Here is a 21443-nt window from a genome sequence, read left to right as displayed (position 1 = left end):
TGACAGGCACAATAACTGTACAAATTTGCAATGAACTGTATTAAATTACACTATATAATAATTGTAGGAGATAGAAAATATTGTTATAAAATGTACCTGAAGCCTGTAAGATTGAAGCAGGTGGCCTTGGCTGAAGGCTCCAGAGATTTTCTACACTGTTTTTGTCCTTAAGATCCAGTAAGTGAATGAGTATTAGAGGATCTAGTCCCAACAAACTGTTGCTGGAGTTGTTTGTGTTACTTCCTGTGCGTCTTGAGCTTCTTCCACTGCCATAACCATGGCCACTTGCTGAAAGAAAGCAAAGAGAATACAAATGGATTATAGAAGCAATGTTTTAGTAGGTTTTCAGCTTGTTAACAGAATAGACAAAAACATGCAAGAACTACAAAAAAGGTTCAAACAAAAAGATATTGGTAACAGCAGTTTGATTGTTCAAATTACCCCACAAAGGCCTCTCATTTGTAACAGTAGATACTCAAATAAAAACCAAAGGCAATTCCTTCCACACTATTCCAAAACCCTGTGCATATTTATATAAATGGAGGTTTTTAGTTCCACTCCAATGGCCATTAGATGTAAGCCCACCTGCCACATCGTTTGCCTTAAGCTGAAGCAAGCAAGGTGAATTGTTAGTGTAGGATCCACTTAACAGGTTTGCCTTGATGTGGCAGGTGGGCTTACATCTAATGGCCATTGTAGTGGCACTAAAAATCTCCATCTATAAAAATATGCACTGGGATTTGGAATAGTGCGCAAGACATTTTTTTCTTTGGTTTTTGTTGTATGTATTAAGGCTGATGTATACTATGATCATTGCTGCAGTCCAGGAGTATTTGACTGCACTTGAGGGGTATTAATAGATACTCTAAGTTATCTGATATTATGCATATTGTGCCTTAACGAATTGACATTTTTTCCACTAGTTTTACGATGAAAATTATTATTTTGCAATTTTACATACACATTTTAACCGAGCATTTTAAAAATCTGATATATGCCACTGTGTTGAAAATCTCTTCTGAATAAATTAAGACCCCCCAATGTATGTCTTTGGTACTATCTTGCAAGATTACAGTGCCAAGAGACCTATCTATTTCAGTTTTTAGTGTTACAATTTTGAAAGATGAATTTGATTGGCCAATACCACATTTTGTGGGGCATTGTAGCAGTTTGACAGTTAAATACCCCATAAATGCATACCTTTTGTGCAAGTAGATATCACGGGGCAAGTCATATGATATATTTAACATGCACACTGCAATTAAGCAGTGTACTTTGTAAACTTTATATGTGCTACTGTAATAAAAATGATTAAACTATGCTCAACAATATCTCGAGTACAGAATAACCCCCTTAGTATACCCTTGTCAAGTGTTTTTGTGAAAATACACAAATGAATTTATAAACTGCCCATTGCATTTAAAAAAAAAAAAGGGGGGGGCAAATTAAAGATGCATTTATAGTGCATTTTTGGGGTTTGAAGTAGCTCACATATTTAAATTCAATTTGCAAAGTTTGGCACCAGGGGGACTATTACAAGATATATTATTTATTAAGGTGTCATTTGGTACCATGTCTGTTTTCCACAATTTGTGGTATTAATTTTTATATGAACATTTTTATCTGCTTATCTTTTAAATTTCATATGTCCCACAGCAATCAAATTAATTATACTCCGCATATAAGGCTTGTAGCATCGAATTGGCACAGCTTGGTTGAGCAGATTTACAGACCCAAGTTAAAGCATCAGGACACAAGGAGGAAGACAGCAGAGAGAGCTTCAATCAACATTTATATTATCATCCACACACTGTTGAGCTTGCTGCATTTAGGTTTGTGCACTCTACCTTGCCATATGTGTAGTGCAAGTACTTCTTCCTCACCATATATGCATTTTTGTAACCTATTAAATTTAAGTTTACATCCCCTCCCATCTTGTTCGTGGCTTCAAATTTGACCGTGTTAATATTACTTGTAACCCTCTTCACACTTTTGTTATGTTCCTACCATTACCCTCATAAGCACCACTCAGCACAATCTGAGAACAAAATTCTTATCCATCATGGCCTGCTTTGTTGCTGTAATTTATCTGATTAGTGTTGGTGGAGATTGTTGAAATCAAGCCCTCCCCCGTCCCCACAAAAGTATAAAACCCTACAATTGAAATACTACCAAACTAAGATTATGTCCAAATTCCTATTACTCATGTTACTTGCCCTTGCAAATGATGTCGATTATAACCCTCGTCCCCCGACAGATTCCATTCCTAACCTTCCAACGAAAAAAGTTCTCTCATTTGTGCACTGTACACCCTGTTCCAAATTATTATGCAAATTCTATTTAAGTGTCACAAAGATTAAATATTTTGTTTTTCAGTTTAACTCATGGATGGCATTGTGTCTCAGGGCTCTTTTGATCACTGAAAACAATCTCGGACACCTGTGATAATTAGATTGCCAGGTGAGCCCAATTTAAGGAAAAACTACTAAAGTAGGGTGTTTCACATTACTAAGCAGAGCACCATTTTCATGCAATATGGGGAAGAAAAAGGATCTCTCTGCTGCCAAAAAGAGTGAAATAGTTCAATGCCATGGACGAGGTTAGAAAACATTAGATATTTCACGAAAACTTAAGCGTGATCATCGCACTATTAAGAGATTTGTGGCTGATTCAGAGCACAGACGGGTTCGTGCAGATAAAGGCACATTGAGGAAGATTTCTGCCAGATCCATGTATCGGATCAAGAGAGCAGCTGCTAAAATACCATTACATAGCAGCAAACCGATATTTAAAGCTGCTGGTGCCTCTGGGAGTCCCACGGACATCAAGGTGTAGAGTCCTCCAAAGTCTTGCAACTGTGCATAAACCTTCTATTCGGCCACCACTAACCAATACTCACAAGCAGAAATGGCTGCATTGGGCAGAAAAATACACGAAGACTAATTTTCAAACAGTCCTGAGTGCCGTGCAACCCTGGATGGTCCAGATGGATGGAGTAGTGGACGGCCACCCTGTTCCAACAAGGCTGCGACGTCAGCAAGGCGGTGGTGGAGTCATGTTTTGGGCTGGAATCATGGGAAGAGAGCTGGTCGGCCCCTTTAGGGTCCCCAAAGGTGTAAAGATGACCTCTGCAAAGTATGTGGAGTTTCTGACTGACCACTTGCTTCCCTGGTACAGAAGGAAGAACTATGCTTTCCGTAATAAAATCATCTTCATGCATGACAATGCACCATCTCATGCTGCAAAGAAAACCTCTGCATCAATGGCTGCTATGGGGATAAAAGGAGAGAAAGTCATGGTGTGGCCTCCATCCTCCCCTGACCTCAATCCTATTGAGAACCTTTGGAGCATCCTCAAGCAAGATATCTATGAGGATGGGAGGCAGTTTACATCCAAACAGCAGCTATGGGAGGCTATTCTGACAACTTGCAAACAAATTCAAGCAGAAACTGTCCAAAAACTCAGTTCAATGGATGCAAGACTTGTGAAGCTGCTATCAAATAAGGGGTCCTATGTTAAAATGTAACATGACGTGTTAAAATGTTTAAAAAGTTAAAATGTTGTTATAAGTTTGATTGAAATAGCTTTTGATTTCAGTAAATATGCTGCAAACACAACAAATGACAATTTTCAGTTCTTTACAACCTATAAAGTGTTTTGAAACTTACTGTGCGTAATAATTTGGAACAGTGCATTGTAAGTTTTTTATGTTTAAAAAAAATACTGTTATTAGGTTTGTTCAATAAAATTTGAATTGTACTCTTAATAGTTGATAACATGAGAATTATGCTGACTGTTATTTACATCAATTATTTAGGTAAATTAGAAAAATATCATTTGCATAATAATTTAGGACAGGGTGTAATATCCGCAGCTTACTACCAAAAAGCGATGCACTGCAAGCATATTGTTCACATTACAAGACCAAAATCATTGAATCGTGGCTAATCGCAAAAATTCCTGACAGAGCAAAGAGTACGAGGCATTGTTATTTATGTTGAAAATTGCATAAAAAGTATACCCCCTTACAAAACTTTAGCCCTCCTGCCACCTTTGATTTCTTTTCTGGCACAATTAAAGGGACACTCCAGTGCCATGAAAACAAATAATTTTCCTGGCACTGCAGATCCCCTCTCCCTCCCACCCCCCATCCAATGTTGCTGAAGGGGTGAAAACCCCTTCAGTGACTTACATTAGACCACCGCCGATGTCCCTCGGCAGTGGTTTAGGGTCCGCCCACGCTCCTTCCCCGCCAATTGGGCATGCGCAGATGAGACCTAATGGGCATGCACGGCAATGTCGCACACGCGCATTACACCCCCCAAATAGATTCCTATGGGGATTTTAGCAACGCTGGAGGTCTGTGCTATAGACCAGGAAGTGCCCTCTAGTGGCTGTCTATTAGACAGCCACTAGAGGAGGAGTTAACCCTGCAATGTAAATATTGCAGTTTATGAAAACTGCAATATTTACAGATGCAGGGTTAAGGGTAGTGGGAGTTGGCACCCAGACCACTCCAATGGGCAGAAGTAGTTTGGGTGCCTGAAGTGTCCCTTTAAGGTCCTGTGCAGTAAATCAATCATTGTTGCAGGAATCTACCGCTCACCTAGCTCCCCAGTGCATTCCCTATCTGACATAGCCCATCTCCTTAGTGAAACCATAGTTCAAAAAGTGAAAGTGAACTGTTCGGAGATTTTAATATTGATTGGCTGAATCCTAAAAATAATAGTTCTTGCTCGCTGTTTAAGACTTTGCAGCTAACACAATTAATCTCCTCCCAAACTCGCATAAACATTAACCCCTTAAGACCGCAGCCAAATGTACAAGTTGTGATCCAAAAAAAGTAAACAAAAACTGGAATTTGCGCTATATGTCTGTCCAACCGTAATTCACCTCTTTCATATTAAATGCACCAACACTTATTAAGTGTTCTTGCATAGCAAGACCACTTACTGTTATCTCACATATATATATTATTATTATTAAGTGTTCTTGCATAGCAAGACCACTTACTGTTATCTCACATATATATTATTATTATTAAGTGTTCTTGCATAGCAAGACCACTTAATGTTATCTCACATATATATTATTATTATTAAGTGTTCTTGCTATGCAAATACGACCGTTTGAAGATGGCAACCGCAAAAATACTCTGACCTGTGCAAGGCTGCAGCAGCAAGTGATGTCACAGACAAAGCCTTTTGTACACCTGCTAGAGTTTTTATAAATGTATGGTTTAATGTAACTGTGCAACAACGTTGCAATTAAATGTGCTATATAAATGATAACAGTTACTCCGCCCACTCCAGTTGTAGACTACTGGTGGAGGCAAGAACACTTCACACAATTTCCCCAGAAATTGTACCTTTTCTAGTTATATATCATTTTATTCAGGGGAAACAGGGCTTTCGTTTAACATCAAATATTTAGGTATGGAACATCATTTAATATGAAAAAAAATATAAAAAAATGGGAGAAATTAAGATTTTTTTAAATTGTTTTAGTTCTACGTGACATTTTAACTGTGAAGGTCAAAATACTGTTTGCTTTTACTGCAATACAATACACATATTTGTATTCAGCGATGTCTCACGTGTAAAACAGTACCCCCCCCTATGTACAGGTTTTATGGTGTTTTGGGAAGTTACAGGGTCAAATATAGCGTGTTACATATTTCAGTTTTTTCACATTGAAATTCGCCAGATTGGTTATGTTGCCTTTGAGACCATATGGTAGCCCAGGAATAAGAATTACCCCCATGATGGCATACCATTTGCAAAAGTAGACAACCCAAGGTATTGCAAATGGAATATGTCCAGTCTTTTTTAGTAGCCACTTGGTCACAAACACTGGCCAAATTTAGTGTTAATATTTGAAAATGCAAAAAACTAATTTGAACACAAATTTTGGCCAGTGTTAGTGGCTACTTAAAAAAAAAAAAACATACCCTATTTGCAATACCCTGGGTTGTCTACTATTGCAAATGGTATGCCATCATGGGGATAATTTTCATTCCTGGGCTACCATATGGTCTCAAAGGCAACCTGGCGAATTTTAATGTGAAAAAAATGAAACGCAAACCTTATATTTGACTCTAACTTTTGAAAACACCATAAAACCTGTAAATGAGGGGTACTGTTATACTCAGGAGACTTCGCTGAACACAAATATTAGTGTATCAAAACAGTAAAACGTATCACAACAATTATATCGTCAGTGTGCCATTTGTGTGTGAAATAGCAAAAAATGTCACTGTCACTGACGATATCGTCGTTGTATTATATTTTACTGTTTTGAAACACTAATATTTGTGTTCAGCTAAGTCTTCCGAGTAAAACAGTACCCCCCATGAACAGGTTTTATGGTGTCTTGGAAAGTTACAGGGTTAAATATAGAAAATTTAATTCCCTGAACTTTCGGCCTGGGTTGGCAGGCAGGTCCTGCAAATTGTAATTAATGAAATGACCTAATTATGTAAAATTATTACATAAATATATACGTAGAATTATTATATATATGTGTGTGTATATATATGTATATAATTTTTTTATTTATATATAGGTATATATATATATATATATATATATATATATATATATATATATATATATATAGTGTGATATATATGTATATACTTATGTATATATATATATATATATATATATATATATATATATATATTTATTCGTTCTACATGTATTTTGATATCAATATATATATATTAATTTTAAAATACAGTTAGAACGAAATGACGCATGTTTATATATTTATTTATTTTTTTAATTTTATTTTTTAACATATTTATATATTTATTTATTTTTTATTATATATAAATATATATAATGAAAATTATATATATATTTAATCAATATCATTGTACGTGTATTTTGATATTTATATATATATATATAATTATGTATATATTAATATTAAAATACACGTAGACAGTGTATGTATATATATATATATATATATATATATATATATATATATATATATATATATATATACATATATATATACGTAGATCATATATATAATAAATATATATATGATCTAAGTATATATTATTTACTTTTACACTTTTTTAACATCTTTTAATTTTATTTTCAGGCAGCAGGGGGAGTACCTGTCATTACAGGCTGGCATTGACATGGACGGCTATGCCGCCCATGTGATCGCGGGGTCCTCGCAAGGACCTCGCGATCACATGGCCCTGGGGGGCCGAAGAGGACAGAGGGGGACTCCCTGGGCTCCCAGGTAAGTCCCCCAACATACCGCGATCGCCGGCAACCGGGTAAGTACATTAGATCGCAGGGCGTTCTATGCCGTCCTGGGGCGTTTAGAGCCACCAAAACAAGGACGGCATAGAACGTCCTGCGATCTTAAGGGATTAAAAGCCATAACCATACCCTGCTCGATTGGATTCTCTTTACTTCTCCTGATAGGGAGAACACCTGGATTCTAACAGTTTCAGTGATCACTGCTTAGTGCACTGCGTGCGCAAAATAAGGGCTACTAAATCCTCTCCCAAGGTTAAAATCACCAGGTCCTTCAAAAAAATGTAATCTTAAATCCTCTCTCAATGACATCAAGAACCTCCCATGGCACAGATTAAACTTTATCCCAGATCTAGACTGTGCAGTTGAATTCTTTCAGTCTGAACTCCTACGAGTTTGGAATTTGCATGCCCTGCTGCGTAAGGTGAGAGTAAAAGGGGCACATATGAATTGGATCACAGCTGACCTCATCTAAATGTACCAGTTTTGGGATTCATTGTGGTCAAAGTTAAAGCGTATTGGCTCTATGAACGATCACAGTGCATATAGACAATGGCGAAATATATGCACAAAAACAAACAAAATTGCCCAGGGCCCAATATTTCTGTAAAAATCTAACAATAACATATCAAACCCTAGAAATATTTGGAAAGTCATAAATAAATTACAAACTCCCCCAATACACTCCCAACCCTCCCTGTCATTAAGAAACACCTTAATAATCTAAAAATGAAAATCCTGTCTGGACCTGATGAAATCCCAGCAATGCAGTTGAAGCTCAGTGCGCCAGCAATTGCTAAACCTGTCACAACCCTAATTAACCAATCCTTGGGGTCTGGATAAATAACCAAACTTTGGAAGACTGCAAGAGTAGTGCCTATCCTTAAAAGTGGTGACACTACTTTGGTTTCTAACTATCGCCCTATATCATTGCTCCCAGTATTGTCAAAAATCTTAGAAAAATTTGTCCATACGCAACTATGAATATTACCAACAGTAACTATCTGACCCCTGATCAATCGGGTTTTTGCCCGAATCACTTCACTACAACTGCCCTCTTAAACGTTTGCAATGACATCCAAACTGGCATGGAACAAGGAGACCTAACCAGGGCCGGTGCAAGGATTTTTGCCGCCGTAGGCAAAAAAAATTTTGCCGCCCCCCCCCATATGTCCTGCCCACCATGTGACATCACAATGCCCCGCCCATATGCTCTGCCATATAAGCCAACGCCAGTCTTCACAAAGTGTCTTTTATCTGAAAAGACAGTGTGTTTACATTAAAAAGCCTACAGGCACAGGCTATAGACACCAGAACCACTACATTATGCTGTAGTGCTTCTGGTGACTATAGTATCCATTTAATGTGAGGTAAATTAGAGATTAGTGCCACTAATTATATATTGGATTGCCTACTTACCACCAGATGAGGACAAGAGGCTGATGATGGGCTCAGTCTGGATCCACAGGTCTGGTGTAGAAGAGGCTCTCTGGAGACTGTTTTTAACAGTGCTCACAACAATTAACGAACAGGAAGCAGCTCCAATTTTTAGGGCCCCTTACACAGCTCAAGGTCTGGGCCCCCAGGGGGCATACGCCTACAATGCCCACCCATAAATCCACCTACATGTGTGCAATTTGTGTAAGGGATGTAGTGTGTTTATATGGGATGTAGTGTGTGTTTGCGTGTAAGGAATGCATTGTATGTTTCTGTGTGTGTGTGTGTGTGTGTAAGGGGTGCAAGGTTTGTTTCTGTGTATGTAATTGAATGCAGTGTGTGTCTGTAAGGGGTGCATTCATTATGTAAGAGAACATAAGGGATGTATTGTGTGTGAGTAGGAATGCATTGTATTTTTCTGTGTGTGTGTGTGTGTGTGTGTGTGTGTGTCACTTAGTGCTCTCCCTTGGCCCCCTGTCCCTCTGCAGTCCCCCCTTGGTGGTTTTCTCACTCCCCTCTCCCCCCCTTAGTGGTCCTCCCTCTCCCAAACCCCGTAGTGGTCCTCCCTCTCCCAAACCCCTTAGTAGACCTTCCCCTACTCCCACCACCCCCTTAGTGGTCCTCCCCTCCTCCTCCCCCAGTGGTCCTTACCTTCCCTCCCCCCTCCCCCAGTGGTCCTTACCTTCCCTCCCCCCTCCCCCAGTGGTCCTTACCTTCCCTCCCCCCTCCCCCAGTGGTCCTTACCTTCCCTCCCCCCTCCCCCAGTGGTCCTGACTCACCCCTCCCCTCCCCTCCCCCCAGTGGTCCTGACTCTCCCCTCCCCTCCCCCCAGTGGTCCTGACTCACCCCTCCCCTCCCCTCCCCCCAGTGGTCCTGACTCACCCCTCCCCTCCCCTCCCCCCAGTGGTCCTGACTCACCCCTCCCCTCCCCTCCCCCCAGTGGTCCTGACTCACCCCTCCCCTCCCCCCAGTGGTCCTGACTCACCCCTCCCCTCCCCCCAGTGGTCCTGACTCACCCCTCCCCTCCCCCCAGTGGTCCTGACTCACCCCTCCCCTCCCCCCAGTGGTCCTGACTCACCCCTCCCCTCCCCCAGTGGTCCTGACTCACCCCTCCCCTCCCCCCAGTGGTCCTGACTCACCCCTCCCCTCCCCCCAGTGGTCCTGACTCACCCCTCCCCTCCCCCCAGTGGTCCTGACTCACCCCTCCCCTCCCCCCAGTGGTCCTGACCCACCCCTCCCCTCCCCCCAGTGGTCCTGACCCACCCCTCCCCTCCCCCCAGTGGTCCTGACCCACCCCTCCCCTCCCCCCAGTGGTCCTGACCCACCCCTCCCCTCCCCCCAGTGGTCCTGACCCACCCCTCCCCTCCCCCCAGTGGTCCTGACCCACCCCTCCCCTCCCCCCAGTGGTCCTTACTCCCCCTCCCCCCCCCAGTGGTCCTTACTCCCCCTCCCCCCCCCAGTGGTCCTTACTCCCCCTCTCCCCCCCAGTGGTCCTTACTCCCCCTCTCCCCCCCAGTGGTCCTTACTCCCCCTCTCCCCCCCAGTGGTCCTTAACCCCCCCCCCCCCCAGTTGTCCTTAACCCCCCCAGTCGTCCTTAACCCCCCCCCCCATTGGTCCTTAACCCCCTGGTCCTTACCCACCCCCAGTGGTCCTTATCCCCCCTCTCCCTCCCTCCCCTAGTGGTCCTTATCCTCCCTCCCCTCCGCTAGTGGTCCTTACCCCTCCCCTAGTGGTCCTTATCCCCCCTCTCCCTCCCTCCCCTAGTGGTCCTTATCCCCCCCTCTCCCTCCCTCCCCTAGTGGTCCTTATCCCCCCCTCTCCCTCCCTCCCCTAGTGGTCCTTATCCCCCCCTCTCCCTCCCTCCCCTAGTGGTCCTTATCCCCCCCTCTCCCTCCCTCCCCTAGTGGTCCTTATCCCCCCCTCTCCCTCCCTCCCCTAGTGGTCCTTATCCCCCCCTCTCCCTCCCTCCCCTAGTGGTCCTTATCCCCCCCTCCCCTAGTGGTCCTTATCCTCCCTCCCCATGATCCTTACCCCCCCAGTGGTCCTTACCCCCCCCCCTCCTAGTGGTCCTTACCCCCCCCTGGTCCTTGTCCTTCCCCCCCCTCCTAGTGGTCCTTACCCCCCCTGGTCCTTGTCCTTCCCCCCCCCTCATGGTCCTTACACACACACACACACACACACACACACACCACCCCACCCCCCCAGTCCTTCCCCCCCCTCATGGTCCTTACACACACACACACACACACCACCCCCCCCAGTCCTTACCCCCCTTCATGGTCCACACACACACACACACACCCCCCCCCCCCAGTGGTCCTGACTCACCCCTCCCCTCCCCCCAGTGGTCCTTACCCCTCCCCTCCCCCCAGTGGTCCTTACCCCTCCCCTCCCCCCAGTGGTCCTTACCCCTCCCCTCCCCCCAGTGGTCCTTACCCCTCCCCTCCCCCCAGTGGTCCTTACCCCTCCCCTCCCCCCAGTGGTCCTTACTCCCCCTCCCCTCCCCCCAGTGGTCCTTACTCCCCCTCCCCTCCCCCCAGTGGTCCTTACTCCCCCTCCCCTCCCCCCAGTGGTCCTTACTCCCCCTCCCCTCCCCCCAGTGGTCCTTACTCCCCCTCCCCTCCCCCCAGTGGTCCTTACTCCCCCTCCCCTCCCCCCAGTGGTCCTTACTCCCCCTCCCCTCCCCCCAGTGGTCCTTACTCCCCCTCCCCTCCCCCCAGTGGTCCTTACTCCCCCTACCCTCCCCCCAGTGGTCCTTACTCCCCCTACCCTCCCCCCAGTGGTCCTTACTCCCCCTACCCTCCCCCCAGTGGTCCTTACTCCCCCTCCCCTCCCCCCAGTGGTCCTTACTCCCCCTCCCCTCCCCCCAGTGGTCCTTACCCCTCCCCTCCCCCCAGTGGTCCTTACCCCTCCCCTCCCCCCAGTGGTCCTTACTCCCCCTCCCCCCCATTGGTCCTTAACCCCCCCCTAGTGGTCCTTACCCCCCCTCTCCCTCCCCTAGTGGTCCTTATCCTCCCTCCCCTCCGCTAGTGGTCCTTACCCCTCCCTCCCCTAGTGGTCCTTATCCCCCCTCTCCCTCCCTCCCCTAGTGGTCCTTATCCCCCCTCTCCCTCCCTCCCCTAGTGGTCCTTATCCCCCCTCTCCCTCCCTCCCCTAGTGGTCCTTATCCCCCCTCTCCCTCCCTCCCCTAGTGGTCCTTATCCCCCCCTCTCCCTCCCACCCCTAGTGGTCCTTATCCCCCCTCTCCCTCCCTCCCCTAGTGGTCCTTATCCCCCCTCTCCCTCCCTCCCCTAGTGGTCCTTATCCCCCCCTCTCCCTCCCTCCCCTAGTGGTCCTTATCCCCCCCTCTCCCTCCCTCCCCTAGTGGTCCTTATCCCCCCTCTCCCTCCCTCCCCTAGTGGTCCTTATCCCCCCTCTCCCTCCCTCCCCTAGTGGTCCTTATCCCCCCTCTCCCTCCCTCCCCTAGTGGTCCTTATCCCCCCTCTCCCTCCCTCCCCTAGTGGTCCTTATCCCCCCTCTCCCTCCCTCCCCTAGTGGTCCTTATCCCCCCTCTCCCTCCCTCCCCTAGTGGTCCTTATCCCCCCTCTCCCTCCCTCCCCTAGTGGTCCTTATCCCCCCTCTCCCTCCCTCCCCTAGTGGTCCTTATCCCCCCTCTCCCTCCCTCCCCTAGTGGTCCTTATCCCCCCTCTCCCTCCCTCCCCTAGTGGTCCTTATCCCCCCTCTCCCTCCCTCCCCTAGTGGTCCTTATCCCCCCTCTCCCTCCCTCCCCTAGTGGTCCTTATCCCCCCTCTCCCTCCCTCCCCTAGTGGTCCTTATCCCCCCTCTCCCTCCCTCCCCTAGTGGTCCTTATCCCCCCTCTCCCTCCCTCCCCTAGTGGTCCTTATCCCCCTTTCTCCCTCCCCTCCCCTAGTGGTCCTTATCCCCCCCTCTCCCTCCCCTCCCCTAGTGGTCCTTACCCCCCCTGGTCCTTATCCTCCCCTCCCGGTCCTTCCCCCCCCCCCCCCCCCTCATGGTCCTTACACACACACACACACACACACCCCACCCCACCCCCCCAGTCCTTCCCCCCCCTCATGGTCCTTACACACGGTACTGGTGATTGTCCGCTAACCTGGTTTTGAGCATTTGTATCTCATCGCTCACAATAAGTGTCCATTTCTGACAGCGACTCCCTCCCTTTCCCAGTCACGTGTGGTGTTCCCCAAGGTTCCATTCTTGGCCCCTTACTATTCACATTTTTAAACGATCTGCCTAAATCCTCAAATGTACACATGTACGCAGACGACACACTAATCTATCATAGCTTGAGGCTGTGCTCCAAGACTAGTTTACAGAGGTAGAAAAGTGCATCACAAAAAACAAACTCTTCCTAAACACTGACAAAACTGGGACAGTACCTAAATTACACAATTCCCACCTATCCATCAAAAAATCTAATTGCACGCTGATCGTATTCCACTCTTTCAAATACTTGGGTATGTTAGACCTCAATCTATCTTTTGGCCTCCACATAGAAAAACTTGCATCTAAATTTTATCCAAAACTAGGTGCCCTGTACAGAAACAAATCCTGCCTAAGCCCTACAGTAAAGGAAAAGATTGAATTTGGTTGGTTCACACAAAATATTGCACTGTTTATTTACCTATTCATTTGCTTCTTCATAGGTTGTATATTCGCTACAACCTTCTACCTTCTACCTACCTACCTCAATCTCTCACCCCCCCACACCCTCCCCCTCCCCCTCTCCCCCGTCCCGCACGCATATGTAAGAGACTTGGAAGAGGTTGGCGCCTGAAGACGCACAGGCTGGAGCACGAGATAGACTGACATTTCGCCCTAGGTTGGGTAAGCGGACGCACTATATCCCACACACAGACATGGACCTAAAAATAACTGAACGTGAATGGGCTAAATATACCCAATAAACGGAGGCTACTTCTCAGAGAAGTGAGGCGACAGAGGGCAGATATCACATTCGTGCAAGAAACCCACATACCACACAGCTCCCACATAGCCTTAACTGATCACATATATACGAGGGCATTCGCGTCCCGAGCTCCTTGGAAAAAAACGGAGTAGAGATACTCATCCATAAAAAATGCCCTATACAGGTCACAAACATACAAACTGATACAGAGGGCCGGTACGTGGTTCTGTCAGGCACGATTCACTCCAACACCTTTCACTTAGTGAATGTATATGCCCCGAACTCCCCCACACCAGAGTTCTGGACAGAACTCGAGACAAGGATCACCACCCTCCCAAGGTTAGTGGGGGGGACCTTAATGCGACACCCTGTCCAGCGACGGATCGGGGAGGCGGACAACACCTCCCACGATCACAATACAGAGGTGGCCAGGACAAACGCCTGAACAAATTCATACTCAACACGGGACTGTTAGATCCATGGCGGGGGGAGAAAAAATAGTTTGCAATTCTAGGACTAAGAGCTACTGATAACTCTATAATAGAGTAACCAGCAGAATTCTATTGAGTAAGCAACAGACATAAGTTTCTTATAAATACACAATTCCTTCAGAGTCAGTATACGTTAAATTAGAAAGGGTCAGGCAACTCATGTGACTTCTCCCCAAATTAAAATATTTTTATATTTAAAAACTAAGCTATGGCTGAGTATGAGTATTGCCAGCTTTGAGAAATCTGAGTCTTAAATATCAAGTACGTGGGCATGGAGAAAATATACAGCTTTTAAAAAGGAAATAAATGCAGAGTATATACGCCAAGAGGAAGCCAAAAAGTGGCTGCCTACTGATTCACACTTTTATTCAGCCAACAATACACAGAAAAGGGGCAGACGCAGCCTGATGCCCTATTTATAGTCCGTGAACTAAACAATGAGAAAATACAAAGCACTGCATGAGCGAGTGTACAGAAGTGCCAACTCTGCTTGCATCCAATTGATCAGTACAGTACTTATGGGTATTCAAAAGGCACCTGCTGAAATCTTTGAAAAGCTACAATTGGAACAGTCTGTAGCATGCGTTGGCAGAAGGACTCCCTTTCGTAAAAACCCTCAGTCACAATATATTTGTTGAAGTCTTACCTGAGGCTCCAGTAGTGGCAGCAGCATCCTCCATCAATTCTCCTTCTTCTAAATCCATGTTGCTCCCATATTCAACATCATTTTCACCTGACCTGATTGTGCATTAGAAACATGCAGATAAAAAGATTAAAAGGTGAATTTCAAATTTGATTTACCAATGATAATATAATAAAGCAGCGCAAGATCCTTACAAGCATGTCAGCACACTACAATCACATGGACAGGAATACAGCCTTATAAAGAATTTGGGCAATGCAGAATCATAGGTAACTGAATAGAATTCTGAATTACAGGCAAAAATGTGACACAGTCCTGCACTTTAACATGCCAGGGTATAAGCAGTGAATGCTGTTGCAGGCTCTTCTGCCAAAATTAGCTGTAGGTAACATATCTGAAAGAAACTATAGAACAAGGTACTATGAGATTGCAATATGAAATGTGACATTGGGTGTACAAAGTGAAAGAACCATGATCTAAACGGACATGATACTCTGCACCCCTCTCAACTTGGATTAATAATATAAGGAAAATATAAGGAGAAATAATCTCAAGAGCTGCGCGTGCATTCTGCCAGTCTCATAGGAAACCATTCTCAATGCTTTCCTATGGACGCTGGCGTCTTCTCACTGTGAAAATCACAGTGAGAAGCGCGGAAGCGCCTCTAGCGGCTGTCAATGAGACAGTCACTTGAGGCTGTATTAACCCATATGTAAACATAGCAGTTTCTCTGAAACTGCTATGTTTACAGCAGAAAGGGTTAATCCTAGATGGACCTGGCACCCAGACCACACCATTAAGCTGAAGTGGTCTGGGTGCCTATAGTGGTCCTTTAAGGGCTTTCAAGATCTATTTCTTGCACTTGGTTGTTAGAAACCTATTGGGGATACAATTCAGTTCTATCTTCAGATTTATGGGAATCAAACTCCTGGGTAGCAGCTGCCACAATTCATTCAGTTCCTCTACCATTACAGGCATGCTAGGAAAAAATACTTTGGTGGTTATGTATAAAAGGTGTTCTGTTTTAAATAATGTTGAGGTCAAAAATGGAATGTGCCTGCTGGGTCCCAGTTTTCATGGTGACTGCTCCACACGTTTTATACATAACCCCTCTTTTGTCTTTTTCTAAACTTTGTGTGGTATTTAAACAAGTGGACTATGGTAGAATTTATACTGGTGACTACAAATAGAGTGGAATGCACATGAGCGGGACTTAAGTTGGAACATCCAACAAAGCAAGACAAGCAAACACCTACATTGTTTCCTCATCAATGTCATTCTCTTCAGTGTTGCTAGTAGCAGTTGAACTGGCTGAGGAACTGCTACCTTCTATATGGTTTCCATCTTCATCTCCAACAAGATCCACATCCAGGTCTCCATCAGAGAGATCCTGCTAATATCAAATGTAAGCACACAAAATGGAAAAACTAGACATCACACAGTGCAAATTACATTTAAAAACTGCATTAATTGCTATAAAAGTGGGACTGTCGTGGTAATATCTTGACTAATTTCTGTTTGGCACAGAGGAAACACTGCATGTTCTACTGGTGCAAATCCTTAAAAGGGTCACACAAAACCATCTTTAGCTTAATTAAGCAAAAGTCCCTGCTGCCTCACTGCTCAATTCGAAAGAATTGAATCCTTTGTTTAAGCAGGCCTAGCCACACCTCCCCTGACTGAGACCCACACAACCTCCCTACACACTTTCTGTAAGAAAGATTTAAATTTTAAACTTCCCTTATTGTGTATAACCTATATGTGGTTATAGTTCAATTAACAGAGGAGGACACAAACTTCTAAAGTAAACACACTATACTGTAATACCAATCTGAAAGCGGAACCCTTTTTCATGGAGTCTCTGCCAGTCACATGCAGACGTGGTGTGGCCAAGGCTGTATAAACAATGTGATTTAACTTCCTAAATGGCAGAGAATTAAGCAGTGGGGATGCAGGGGCATGATCTAGGCTCCAAACTGCTTCATTAAGATAACAATGCTCGGAGTAGCTTTTTAATTTGTATAATAAAAGTATCAACTGTGTCCACATATGTAAATTTCCAACACAGTCCTCGATCCACACCAACACATCAGATTTTGTTAGTATCATCACTGGAAGAGAATAGGGAAATAACTAAATCCCAGGCTAACATGGGATTTTTTTTACTAAAGTGTAAACTGATGAAAATTCAAAGTGCATTTAAAATGTTAGGACAATATTGCCAAACTGAAAATAAAGCGGAGTTGGGGAATTGCTCTAGTTTTGGCTACTTTGGCCTAAAATTTGTATTTCACTTTAAATTCTGAAGCAATTTAAACTTAAAGGAATACTATAGGATCAGGAACAAAATCATGCGGTCCTGACTATATAGGGTTAACTCCACCATCTAGCCCCCCTGGTATCCCCTTTCCCCCCTAAATATAGTAAAAGCTTACTTTTAGTGAAGTTTGCTGCTGCTCTGCCTGCTTGGCTGACATCATCCAAAGTGTTGTTCTGAGCTAATCACAATGTTTTCACATAGGAAAGCATTGGACTGGCTGAGCTTGTCAATGAGGCAGATCAGGGGCAGAGCCAGCACAAGTCAAATACAGCCCTTTGTTATGTCTGGAGGGCTGAGTTGGGATTCATTGCACTAGGCAATAAGTAGCTTTCTAAAACTCTTTCAAAAGTTTACAGTTCTGTTTTAAAAAAAAAAAACAAAAAAAAAAAAAAACATTGGATTGCAAGTGATATGCACAATGCAACATGTAAAAAGCTGAACACCTTACAGTGAATACATCATGGAGAATCTTGTCCTCATCTTCATCAGCCTCCCTGGGAGTGGGCAAAGATATGTTCTCCAAATTAATGTCTGATTTCTTAGGTCTGGATTCTGGACTGTCATCATTTTGAGGACTCCGATGTGTGTCTGGTGGTGACACTCCCCGTGATTTCTGGTTCCGTGACAGTTCAATAGCAAGTCTCTACACAAGATTAATTCAGTATCATATGTTTTCTTTCTGTAGAGCCTTTTCAATATATATCGCATTCAATACATAATGCCCCGTCACTGGTTACAGGAATAACTTTATAGGTTGCTACCCACTTGCCTGCTCAGCATTATTACATAGATATAACATTCTACCAATCTTGTCTTGATTACAGTTGTAAAAAATAAAAACTTATTTATTCTGAAAATCACTGCAGCATGTAATAAAAAGAAATGGCTTTTTTTTGTTACATCAGATATATGTAAAAATACCAGAAATTCTGGCCCCTACTTTCACAGAACTCTAGATTCCACTGCCATTTTTATACACCTTCATTTGGACTGAGGGAGAATTCAACCATTAGGCTCCTGCTTCACTCCCGGCGCATAGTGGTGAGATCATCAGCTCTGCCAGGTCCAAATTCAAACTACATCGGCAATTCTCATATTTACTAAACCCAAATGAGGTTAGAGTTTGGTTGGACTGACCGATTTTGTAACCTTGGTTTGGATGCGGAAATCTCCACACTCCTCCAAACAAATCCAGAGCAACGGAATCGCTAATTATCATTCACAACATAAATTGCGGCAGGTGGGGACATATCTATTAAACATTAAAACAAGAAACCAGGAAGTCATTGGCAGTCGCTTGTTTGAATGTTTAGTAGATATGCTAGAATGTTAAATAGATATGCTTTTAAAAAGGACCATCCTGAGAAAGATGGAAGAAATGCCTATCAGATCAGGGGGGGGAGCTAATAACTATAATAAGGGGGAGAGAACACACACACCTATTATCCCCTTCCATGTAAACAGTATAATAGAGGAGACCGAATACGATTTACATAACTTACTTCTTTCAAGTTGTTTATTTGCTGAAGGTAACTTGTTTGAGCAGCTTCTAGTTGAGAGATGTACCAGTGCTGGTCTCTACATTTTTGGAAAAATGTTGGAGAACGAACCTGGAATCTACAAAAAAAAAAAAAAAAAATTCAGTTCACTTCGTTTTGATCAAAGCAAATATTTGATATTTCACTGTACATTACTCCTTCACTATAAAGCATCTTATAATGCTACTAAGAAACTTGTCCATGCTCTAGTAAATTCCCTCATGGATTTTTGTAACCCTCTCCTAATTGGTCTTCCCAAAAGCCGTATTGCCCCACTAGTCTGTACTAAATGCTGCCGCCAGACTGATTTTCCCCTCTATTCGGTCCTCTCTGACCTCACGCCTCGGTCAGTCTTTACATGGGCTTCCTGTATCCTATAGGAGTCAATTAAAAGGTACTAACCCACACCTATAAAGCATTGAACAATTCTAGCCCTTCGTAGATCTCTTCACATATCCATAGATATGCCCCTTCTCAGTCTTTCCGCTCAGCCCATGACCTTCTCTCCTGTTCGCTGTTCACACCCATGGGGCCAACTCACACTTGCAGGACTTCTCGTGGGTTGCTCCCTTCCTACGAAAAAGCCTGCCTACCGCCATCAGACTCTCCCCTAGTCTTCAATCATTTAAGAAGTGCCTTAAAACCCATCTCTTTAGGAAAGCTTATGGCCTCCCAGAGTAACCTATACCTCACAAAGGGCAGCACTCTACTCTCCTCCAGCTCTGCTTCACTCACACCTTATTGATTGCGATTTCCTGTCCTAATGTGTTTTATACCCCACCTCCTATAGACTGAAAGCTCGTTTGAGCAGGGTCCTCTTCAACCTATCGTTCCTGTAAGTTTTCTTGTAATTGTCCTATTTATAGTTAATCCCCCCTTTCATAATATTGTAAAGCGCTACGGAATCTGTTGGCGCTATATAAATGGCAATAATAATAATAATCTAAGAAGACACACTGCACACAACTTAACTGGCATTCAAACTATAGACAAAAGCGTCATAAGTACTGCACTTTTAAATAAGTAAAAAGTACAGAAAAAAAAAATTTAAAAATCCTTATCTTTATCCCTCTCTCTGCTTGATATAGAAAACAACCATTTAAAATAGCTGCACCTGGTGTTTGCTGGCAATATGTTAATTGCCTTTCAAGAATAACAGTGTAAAAGATAGGAGTACTGTTTAGTAGTTTATGCAACTTAAGTGCTGAAGTATAAAGTATCAATTGCACAACAACCAAAAAAAAGTACTGCTTAAAACACAGATGTAATTAATCACTTAATCAATAAGCATATGATGAGAGAAAAGTTGGCACTTCCTGGGATAACCAACACAAACTTTAAAATAGTGAACAGCAGCAAAGAATGGATATAAAATCAAAACATGCAAGTTATTTTCACTTTCTAAAACTAACTAGGCTGTATATCCAGTTCAAGCTCTGTGGTATGGGGAAATGCAATGAGATCTTCATACACCAAGAATTCCTACCTACTGCCCAAACTACATACATACATACATACATACATACATACATACATACATGATAGAAGCTTCACACCTACAGTTTATATTGGACAATGTTAATAATTTTGTACACTATAGTTTACAAACAGTTCTCTCATTTCTTACTATTTAAGAATGAACTAGCAAACTGGTCTATGCATTCCTGTAATTCAAAAATAGATCTCAGACTTCCCCTTTATTAATTTGCAAACATACCTTAAAATTACAGTATCATTTGACCTATTCAAATATCCTTCATTGGCGAGCAAGTCCAGTCGAAAGAAGCGGTTATAACCCCAGCACTCGCCAACTTCAAAATCAGATGCAAACTCTCGAATTATGTTTTTTGCTGGGTCATTGGTGGACTGATGGACCATCTCAACACGATATTCATATCTGAAAAAGGGACAACTTATGAAGCTGCTACTTGGTCAGAAGATAACTTTTTAAAAACACACTACCATGAAAAAAAATAAATTAATATTATATATATATTACAAGTAGTGTTGCACTCACTGTAGAAAATGTTCAATGCCGGGTGCTTGTCTGGCGAAGATATAAAGATAAAGGTAAAAATCAACGTTTCAGTCTGGGCAATCCTGATGAAAGTCTGATTGCCCAGACTGAAACGTTGATTTTTAACTTGGAGCATTAAAAGTTAATTTTTATTTGAAGATTGAGTCCGTGGAGTGCATATATATATATATATATATATATATATATATATATATATATATATATATATATATATATATATATATATATATATATATGTATAAATAAAGATTTTCTTGGTAAGGTGGATTTAAAAAGTTCCATAATATAGGTGTGCTCTGTGTATGCAACTCCACTGTGAAGAAATTTAGAGGATAAAGTCAGCACTTTGAAAGTCCATCAGTAAATCAGAGAATCCTGATTGGTTGATCACTTCCTTGTCTGGGAAACTAATTGGCAGTAAATCTAAAGCTTGAGAATTAATTGCAGATGCCGTCAATTCAAATTAAATTAGCTTTTTTTTTTTTTTTTAAATGGTATGTTTTTACATAATTTTTTAAGTTATTGGCGCATAGACCCAAGTCCCTTTTTACGGTACGTTTATGAGAAATCAATGTTTAGATTTATCTGTTAACACTTAAATTTCCAAAGATCTGGAAATTCAGCATTATATTATACAGGATTAAAGTGTTTGAAATACAAATCAGCATATGCTGAAAAGAACATTCTGCCAACAGAAAAGCATGGTGGTGGCTCGGTGATTCTCTGGGGCCACTTTGCTTCCTCTGGCACTGGAAGCCTGCAGTG

At 43.2% G+C, this 21443-nt stretch overlaps 1 protein-coding gene across 3 annotated transcripts in view; it reads right to left on the bottom strand.

Moving 5' to 3' along the window:
* TRIM37 (tripartite motif containing 37) overlaps positions 1–21443 on the bottom strand; it is a 104373-nt gene that overhangs the window by 29140 nt on the left and 53790 nt on the right. For 2 of the 3 annotated variants that reach the window (XM_063456903.1, XM_063456916.1), the window contains exons 13-18: positions 20358–20537; positions 18605–18719; positions 17551–17745; positions 16039–16175; positions 14786–14877; positions 97–288 (exon numbers count right to left, since the gene is read on the bottom strand). In XM_063456903.1, coding sequence (XP_063312973.1) covers positions 97–288; positions 14786–14877; positions 16039–16175; positions 17551–17745; positions 18605–18719; positions 20358–20537 — 911 coding nt within the window. The remainder of the gene's footprint in view (positions 1–96; positions 289–14785; positions 14878–16038; positions 16176–17550; positions 17746–18604; positions 18720–20357; positions 20538–21443) is intronic. The other variant, XM_063456909.1, reaches the window with a different exon arrangement.

Source organism: Pelobates fuscus, chromosome 1 (assembly GCF_036172605.1).
Source record: "Pelobates fuscus isolate aPelFus1 chromosome 1, aPelFus1.pri, whole genome shotgun sequence".
NCBI lineage: Eukaryota > Metazoa > Chordata > Amphibia > Anura > Pelobatidae > Pelobates > Pelobates fuscus.
The sequence above is the reverse complement of the archived record's forward strand: the minus strand, read 5'-3'. Positions and strand labels throughout refer to the sequence as shown.